At 54.3% G+C, this 9,131-nt stretch overlaps 1 protein-coding gene across 1 annotated transcript; it reads right to left on the bottom strand.

Moving 5' to 3' along the window:
- Positions 1–1,371: 1,371 nt before the first annotated feature.
- Positions 1,372–6,739, bottom strand: kcnk7 (potassium channel, subfamily K, member 7). The gene is made up of 3 exons (XM_069180575.1): positions 5,561–6,739; positions 2,760–3,161; positions 1,372–1,745 (listed from the first exon to the last, which is right to left on the bottom strand). The coding sequence occupies exons 1-3, from the start codon at positions 5,895–5,897 to the stop codon at positions 1,489–1,491; spliced, it is 996 nt and encodes a 331-aa protein (XP_069036676.1). The 5' UTR covers positions 5,898–6,739; the 3' UTR covers positions 1,372–1,488.
- Between the last annotated feature and the right edge of the window lie 2,392 nt (positions 6,740–9,131).

The raw sequence follows: 9,131 nt of genomic DNA, 5'->3' as shown, positions 1-9,131 counted from the left end.
AACCCCTTTCCCCGTCCAGTAGCGGGAAGGAAAAGAAAAAAGAGAAATTGTTCCGACTTGGGTTTCAGGTTCGGAGCCCTCAGCGTGTTAAAATGCTCCCGTCTGCTTCGAGGTGGGAAAAGACCCCATTCCCCCTGTCTGATGGGAGTCACTATAAACCCAACTCTCGCCCTGAAACCCCCCAGTCTGTGGCAAGACGGCCGGGATTGTGGGGGTGACCCCAAAGGCAGGGCACGGCTTCACAGCGGACAGCGTTTCTGAAGCAGAGACCCGAGAACCTGGGAGATGCTGGAAATGAGTAGTATTCCCCCCCAAACAGAGGCTTGGCGCACCACCTGCACCTACCACTCTCGGTGTAAAGAAATGCCCTCCTACCCACCCCTACCCCACTGAGATCGCGAAAGAGGACCCATTTACACAAATCAGACCCAGGAGGCAACAGTTAATAAACTCAAATATAATTTAATTCAATCAGAGTATATATACACACTTATATCAACCTTTCTTCCCCTTGAAAACTCCATACCCAGCAAAGGCTTCCGGAGGCACAAGGGGCTTCTAATTAACCCCCCTGTGACGCTGCAGAGCACACAGGTCCAAATTTAAACCGGAACCCAGCTGTCTAAGCAGCTGGAAAGGAAAAAAAAAAAACAAAACGCTGCACCAGATTTCCGTGTGTTTTTTTTTTAACCAACATGTGACTCGCCGCTACAACGAGCGTCCGATGGCGTCGGCGGTGCGGCGCCTTAAAATTCTCCAGGTCCACCCCGCCACCCGGAAGTGGGGATCATAGCAAAGAGACGGCCGCGGTTGTTTTGTGTGTGTTTTTTTTTTTTTTTTGAGAGCCACAACCGGACAGGGTTTTAAAACTAAAAGGAACGATTTCATTCAGGTGATCCACAAATTCTGGTCCTGTTGGTGCACAAACATGCAGACACTCCTGGCCCCGTGTAGGTAGAAACACACCAACAGACAAACGCACAGCCACACAAAAACAGAAACGCACAAAGACGCATAAACAGGGAATCTTTAAAGCCCAAACAGACAGGGTCTCACTTCACCTTCTCATCCCTTTGTCCCTGTTGGTGTGTCCCCCCCAACACACACACCCCATTTGGTTAAGCTGAGCACACAAACACCCTGTTTGGTTAAGGTGAGCTCATAACAGGACCCCATGGAGCTGTTCGGAACCCCAATTAGGCTCCCCCAAGCACGTCCCAGCTCCGAAACCTCTTCGGGGAGTCGCAGACCGCGTTTCGAAGGGCCTTAATTGTTGTTCGAGCGGGGGGGTGCCCATTTAAAAATCGCTAACGAGCTGTTCAATTAACCACTTCAGGCTCCTTAACAATAGAAAGACAGGAGCTCCAAGGAAGAAAAGAGCTCAGTTGGAAGACCCTAGCGCACACTGGGCTGGGGAGGGGGGTCCCCCCCAAGAACGGGGGTCGAGAACCCCCCAGGACTGAGAGAGGTGTTCAGGAAGCCTGCCCCCTACTGGAGGCAGGGGTGGACGGGAGCAGGGCTGTACTGCTTGGGGTCGTTCTCGGGGGGGCGTCTGTCCTCCAGGGCGGCAGTGGGGGTCCAGGGGTCCCCAGTGAAGACCTGCTCGTCCAGGGGCAGGACGCGGAGTGGGCCCTCTTGGCCCGGCGGGGGGCCGCAGAAGAACCGGACCAGGTCTCGGACCTGCGGCAACTCCCAGAACGTCTCCAGGACCACCAGCACGGCAACCAGCCCCACGACCAGGTAGCCTGGGGGGGCAGAGAGGAAATGAGCGAGAGAGAGAGTCAAAATGGATGCCTTTTGGGGGGTCACCACGCCCCACTTCTCTCTCCTGCCTCTAAATTCCTTCCCCTGTGGTTTTCTGATCACCCCCTGAAGTCTCCCGATTCCAGCTCGCTCTGGATGTCTGCTATCGGACCCCCCCGAGACGCGCTCCGATGTCACCCTAAGACCCCGCGGGAATCGGGACCCTTAACGTAGCCCGTCCAGCGCGGCCCACGATCCGGGCCGAAGCCTGGCCGTCCCATCTGGAGACTCCCTGCATGCCCACTCCTGCCAGCCCCGACCTCCATCTCCGGTCCCCACCCACTCCCCCACTCCTCATTCTCCAACCCAAATGACCTGTGCCCGCACCCCAAAACCCAGCTGCCTGTACCCCACTACTCCGATCCAGTGCAAGCACCTAATTTCCCTGTATCCCCCCTCTCCTTGCCTGCCCTGTACCCCCACTCTCCACCAGTCCCCAGCCTCCCTGCCCTGTACCTCCCCCCCTCCCTGTCCACCCCAATACCCCATCCTGTACCCCCCCCCCTTCCTGCCAGTCCCCAGCCCCCCCCCTTCCTATACACCCCCCTCCCCCCTGCCAGCCCTGTACCCCTCTCTCTGCCAGGCCCCAGCCCCCCCTCCGCTCCATATCCACCCCCCTCCCCACTGTCAGCCCTGTACCCCACCCTCCCTGCCCTGTACCCCACTCTCTGCCAGCCCCCAGCCTCCCTGCCCTGTACCACCCCACCCCCTCTCCCTGCCAGCCCTGTACCCCTCTCTCCCTGCCAGCCCTGTACCCCCCCTCTCTACAAGGCCCCAGCCTCTCTGTCCCCTAACCCCCCTCTCCCTATCCGCCCCCCTCCCCCATCCCTGTCCTGTACCCCTCCCCCTTGCCAGCCCTGTACCCCCCCTCTCCCTGCCTGCCCCCCTCCCCGCCCTGTACCCCTCTCTCTGCCAGGACCCAGCCCCCCCCACCAGCCCCGTCCCCCCCTGCTCACAGGAGAGGGCGAGCTCCAGGGCCCGGCGCGTGGCCCACCCCCGGGCGTGGCCGGGCAGGTAGTCCCCCAGGCCCACGGTGCTGAGGGAGATGAAGCAGAAGTACAGCGCCTCCAGGAAGCTCCAGTCGCCCTCCAGGCCGCAGAAGACGCCGGCGGGCAGCAGGAAGAAGAGGGCGCCGGTCAAGCCGGCCAGCGCCAGCGCGTGAGCCAGGGCCAGGCGGCGGGGGCGCGGCGGCACCCCCCAGCGGGCGCGGGCGGCGCGCAGCGGGCGGCGCGTCACCCAGGGCAGCAGGCGCTGGGTGAGGCAGGAGAGGAGCAGCAGGTTGAGAGGGATGCCCAGGCAGCAGAAGAGAACGCAGAAGAGCTTGCCCTGGTCCGACAGGGGCACCGTGCTGCCGTAGCCTGCAGGGGGGGAAAGACAGCGAGAATTAACGGGGCTCCCCAAGAGCACGGGCTGGGGACCCCCCCCCCACCCGATTCAGGGGGGACCTGGGAGAACAACTGGACAATCGGAATGCAACAAAAACAATTAGTATCAACACTGTAGGGGCCCTGACTCTCTGGGGTCATTAAAAACCCCAGGGTGTTTCTCGAGAAGAGTAGGGGTGTTACCCCGGTGTCCTGGCCAAATTTCCCCCCTGGCCTTTACCCATCATGGCCTCCTAATAACCCCCCTCTCTGAACTGGCTCCATCACTCTGCTCTCCTCCCCACTGAGAGCTGGGGTGTGGGGAGCGGACTGGCGCCTAATCCAGGTGGGGGTACACACTGCTGGGGGTGGAGGGGATCCCCATGACCTGGACAGAGCTCTGAGTGGGAGGCTCTAGAAAGGCGCTATAGAAGTGCAAGGAATTCATATGATTAAAAGGGCAGGATCTATCACCTCAGTCACACACACAAACAGGAGGTTGGGGTGTGTCCGGACATCGGACAAAAGCATAGACTCTCCCCTGTGCACAGAGTCCTCCAATGGGTCGGAGGAAGATTCCCTAAATCCAGGGCAATGTGCGTTCTTGAAAACAGCCCATTACGTTAGACAGACGGGAAGGAATCGTGCAGATAGATCCATCCAGTTTAACTGCTTCTCCCAGGTCAAGGTCATGGGGCAACTGGAGCCTGTCCCAGCAAGCGATGGGCAGGACACATCCTGGGCAGGACGCCAATCCATCACAGGACACACACACACACCAGAACATCGACAGTGACCTGTTTCTGGACTGAACGCATCTACTGCTACATCTGTTCTCTTTCTTTTTCTTTTCCCCATTTACAACCATTTTTTGTGCAATATATGCCAGGGACCTGTGCAATACATTACATCTATATTTAGATTCATATGTGTGATACGATTTTTCTGTGTACTACTGTTCTAGTTTGTTCTTTGTGTGTCTGGACTGTGAGTAACTCTTGTATTGTACTATTATTATATAATTAATTACACTGTGGCTGCGTTGTCTGTGTTAAGCTGCTGTTGCACTGCAATTTCCCTCACGGGATCAATAAAGTATCCATCCATCTTTTCCCAGAAGCCAGTTAACCTCCAGGAACTGGGTGAGAACATGCAAACTCCCCCCCCCCCAGACAGCACACCCCAGATCCGGAGCTGAACCCAGGTCCCCCCTCAGCGCTACGGGGCAGAAATGCTCACCATCATCCCTCCTCCTCGTGCACATACAGCAAGCTAAAAATAACGTCCCGACCACAATAGAGCTGTGCAAAAAAAAATAATATTTTAAGCAAACATCCTCTTTGTATTACAGCAAACGAGGGCGCAGGTGCAGACCCAGAGCTGAATTCTGCAAGGTGTTCTTTCCCCCTTTCCTCGAAAGAAGCCAGGGGAGTTTGGTCCACACTCCTACCACCCTTAGCGTAGTGCTCCCCCCATCCTAATTGCTGCATCTCACCCAGCTGTAACTCGCAAGAAGGCTGTGGAGCTCGTTCCATCCTCCCACCACCCTTTGTGTACAGTGGTATTCTCCCCCCCCCCCCCCCCCCGCCGCCATCTTGACTGGAGCCATCCCCTCCAGCTGCGGCTTGGGAGGAGCCAGGGTACCGGCTTCCACCGCATGGCTAAGCGGCTTGTTCCACACCCCCGCCACCCTTTGTGTAAAGCAGGGTCTCCCCTCTCCTGATTGCAGGATCTCCTCCGAAACCCCCAAATCGCCCGTTTTCGTGAAAGATCAGGCGCGCTGGCCAATCGAGTTGGCAATTAAGCAAGAAGAAATGTTCAGATTCCACCCCCCCATCGGCATCACATAATGAGCCACCTGTCCGATTAATCATGGTAACTGCAAATGGCTCAAGATCTTTACAAATGGGGATCCCCAAGTTCTAAAACACCAGTTTTACTAGAGTACCAGAGCGCCTCGTTCTTATTTAAACCTCCACCTGTTTGAGACCAGACAGAACATCTAAGCTGCTGTACGGTCCATCCCTCCTGTCCTTTACAGGATAATTTGGGGGGGTTCCCACAGGGGACCCCCCCACATCTCCTGGTTTTCCTTCCCAGCTGAGCCCTCTCATTCCCACCCCCCAATCCCTCACGGAGCCGGTCCAATCGGAACCTTCTGCACATGTAGGGCGGTTTTTTTTTTTATCAGCTCCGAACTTGAAGATCTTGAGCGGTGCGACATTGAACCCCGCCAAGGCACCCAGGTGCCGTAAAGCGGTAACCTCCCCCAAAACCCACAGCGCGACAGCGTCGTAAAAGCCCAAACGGACGCTGGGCGCGACATAACAGACGCCACAAGGCCGAAGTCAAAACTGTAACCCTCCCACCACCACCACCACCTTCCCACCTACCCGTCGTCGTGAGAAACGCGGTCACGAAGAAGAGGGACGAGGTGAAGTCGGAGTTGCACTCCTCGCTTCTGTCGTCCAGCGCCGACACGCCGTGCTGGCCGGCCGAGACGACCTCCTCCAGCAGGGCATCCAGCGGGGCCTCCCGCAGGCAGCGGTGATCGTCTAGGAAGGCGGCCCGCACCTCCCGCAGTTCCCGGCGCAGGGCCACCTCGCCGGCCTGCTCCAGAGCCGCGAACACGGCCCCGCCCAGCAGGACGTACAGCACGTAGCCCAGCGCCAGCAGCCCGAACGCCCGCTCCCGGCACGACCTCCGGACCGACTCCCAGCCGGCCGCCATTCCGAAAGACCGGGGGCTCGGGACGGCGCTACATTAGTCCAACCGGGCGCTGAAATTGCATTGCGTCTTCTCCGACGCCAAACCCCCCGATAACCTCTGCGCTGCTGGCCTGAAATCCTATACCTTCCTTTCCTGTTGTTAAAAGTTTAATGCCCGAGCGCGTATAACGTTTCCCCTAGCTAGGCTTCAATTTCAGACCCTCAATCCTGCTTGTACGGACACAGGGAACGTCTTTCACGGCTATTAACGCCCAAATTGGCTCAGTGTCCTAGCCAGCACCTTCGCCTGTCTCATTTATCTTGTATCCACGAATCCAGGAACCCTCTCGCCCCACCCCACGCACTTAATAGGCACACTTGATTGCTTAACAAGCACAGTTCAAACAAGAGTACATAGAACGATTCAAGACACAAAGATCGTCAGGGGGGAGGGTACATATTACTCCATAAATTCAAGTTATTTGAAAAACAAATTGAAAATAACGTCCGCACCGCTTTCAGATTTTTGCACTTCAAAATAGTCTGCAAATACCCTCTCACTTCCATTGTAAAACGCTCAACCACAGGGTTCTTCCCAGACCACTTCATTGTATGGATGTAATAACGTGCCGTTCTAATAATTAAATGGATCACAAACGCAATTTTAAGATTGTTTTCGATGGGGCCGAACGTGAACATCTTTTTCATCACAACAAACATCGAGATTGGTCTCTTTTTTTTAAATATAATTCTGCAACTTAGTCCAGAAAATGTGTACCCTGGGACAAACAAGAGCTGAATAGTTTCAGGGCTGTTGTCACACACACACAAAAAAAAAACCACATTTGTCATCTAGATTAATTTGAAATCAATGGGTAACAAGAATCTTAACTGGGTGAATTATTTTGTATGAAACGCGACCACTTTTTCCTCAATAACCCCCCCTAACTCTACGGCTCCTCTTTCAAACCTAAATAAAATATTTTTTTTTTCACTCTGACTCGACGGGGTCTTATCGTAGCTTTTGGAAACGGCATCTCAGAACGAGTCGCGCAAGGTGCTCACGTCCTGTGGTCCATCTGGGAACCGGATACGGACACGCAGATCCGTTTACCTGCACACACAACCCCCGGACAAGTCTTCATTTTGACCCCCCTGATACGGCACGTTTAAAGAACCCGGTACTGGGGCAAAATCACACAGCGTACGAAGTCAAACCTCAGGTTTGAAAAGAATCTCACCCCCCCCATCTTCCACGCAAAGGAGTGTCTCTCCTTTCGCTGTGTGATTGAATTCTGCAGGGCTGTGGTGATAGTTTAACACGCCTTTCTCACCCCCACGCACGTCTGAGTAATATTTAACGCAACGTACAGGACCGACAGAAATGGTGTGCAAATATAGCTTGGACTGTGGCTCCCTCTAGCGGCTGAGCGGAGAGCCTAGTCAAGACCCTTGTCGTGCAGCGATTTCAAGTTAATATTAATAATTGCTTACACTTATATAGCGCTTTTCTGGACACTCTACTTAAAGCACTTTCCAGGTCATGGGGAGCCCCTCCACCCCCAGCAGTGTGTACCCCCACCTGGATGAGGCGCCAGTCCTCTCCCCACACCCCAGCTCTCAGTGGGGAGGAGAGCAGAGTGATGGAGCCAGTTCAGAGAGGGGGGTTATTAGGAGGCCATGATGGGTAAAGGCCAGGGGGGGAATTTGGCCAGGACTCCGGGGTAACACCCCTACTCTTCTCGAGAAACACCCTGGGGTTTTTAATGACCACAGAGAGTCAGGACCTCTGTTTGACGTCTCATCCAAAGGGCAGCGCACTATACTGGGGCATTAGTGAGCGCCCCCTGCTGGCCCCACTAACACCTCTTCCAGCAGCAGCCTCAGCTTTTCCCAGGAGTCTCCCCTCCAGGTCCTGGCCAGGCTCCCACCTGCTGAGTCTCCAGTGGGGCTGCCAGTGGGGAGCTGCAGGGCGATATGGCTGCTGGCCATTCCAAAATTAATATAGATGATAACTGTGTTCTTTTGTATTTTTTTTTCTTTTGTTTGTGATTTCTGTCTCTTGTACCTGTTTCTGATCCTCTGGTTGTAGTTGTATTTGTAAAATTCTTTATATGTTCAATAATTAAAAAAAAAGGTTTTAAAAAATGTTCTTTTGTGAAAGTAGCCCAACATTTATTTTTGGTTATGTCCTCTGGTAAAAACATTCTAGATTGATCTGCAAACGTATTTTGAAAAAAAAAGAGGCCAATATTGCTAGCATTTGGACAGACATAGATGTAATGTTAAATTTCAATTCCATTGCAAATAATACCAACAAAATCGATTGTGATTGACTTATTATACTGGCACGTTATTATATACACTTATATGCATAATGCAAGAAATTTTATATGGCCAGTAAAGTGATCTTTATCTTATCTTGTCAGCAGCCATATCACCCTGCAACTCACAACTGGCAGCCCCACTGGAGACTCAGCAGGTGGGAGCCTGGCCAGTACCTGGAGGGGAGACTCCTGGGAAAAACTAAGGTTGCTGCTGGAAGAGGTGTTAGTGGGGCCAGCAGGGGGCGCTCACCCTGCGGTCTGTGTGGGTCCTGATGCCCCAGTATAGTGACGGGGGACACTAGACTGTAAACAGGCGCCGTCCTTCGGGTGAGACGTCAAACCGAGGTCCTGACTCTCTGTGGTCATTAAAAACCCCAGGGTGTTTCTCGAGAAGAGTAGGGGTGTTACCCCGATGTCCTGGCCAAATTTCCCCCCTGGCCTTGACCCATCATGGCCTCCTAATAACCCCCTCTCTGAACTGGCTCCATCACTCTGCTCTCCTCCCCACTGAGAGCTGGGGTGTGGGGAGCGGACTGGCGCCTCACCCAGGTGGGGGTACACACTGGTGGTGGTGGAGGGGATCCCCATGACCTGTAAAGCGCTTTGAGTGGAGTGTCCAGAAAAGCGCTATAGAAGTGTAAGCAATTATTATTATTATTATTCTCAGCACACTTCTTAAAAAGTGAAGGTTAGTAAGTATGCTAGTTCGCTAACGTCACGAAGACGAAAAAGGCAGAAAAAACGACGAAACAGAAGAAGTGTAGTTGTATTAGTAAAATCTTTATACGTTTAATAAAAAAAATTTAAAAAGACGAAACGCAAGAAGCCGCTTTAGGCGGAACTCTGTGAGAGGCGCGCGCGCGCCGGCTGCTTCCGGCGCGGCCGCGTTCGGCCCCCCCCCGGCCACACGCGCGAGCTCGACGTGACCT

This window comes from Lepisosteus oculatus, chromosome 18 (assembly GCF_040954835.1).
Source record: "Lepisosteus oculatus isolate fLepOcu1 chromosome 18, fLepOcu1.hap2, whole genome shotgun sequence".
Taxonomy (NCBI): Eukaryota; Metazoa; Chordata; class Actinopteri; order Semionotiformes; family Lepisosteidae; genus Lepisosteus; species Lepisosteus oculatus.
This window is presented reverse-complemented; position numbering and strand designations above follow the sequence as displayed.

Coding starts and splice junctions, on each gene's coding strand:
- kcnk7 (XM_069180575.1), bottom strand. CDS start 5,897: ATGGCGGCCGGCTGGGAGTCGGTCCGGAGGTCGTGCCGGGAGCGGGCG. Junction 3,162..5,560: donor CGCGTTTCTCACGACGACGG/GTAGGTGGGAAG, acceptor CCCCCCCTGCAG/GCTACGGCAGCACGGTGCCC. Junction 1,746..2,759: donor CCTGGAGCTCGCCCTCTCCT/GTGAGCAGGGGG, acceptor CTGCCCCCCCAG/GCTACCTGGTCGTGGGGCTG.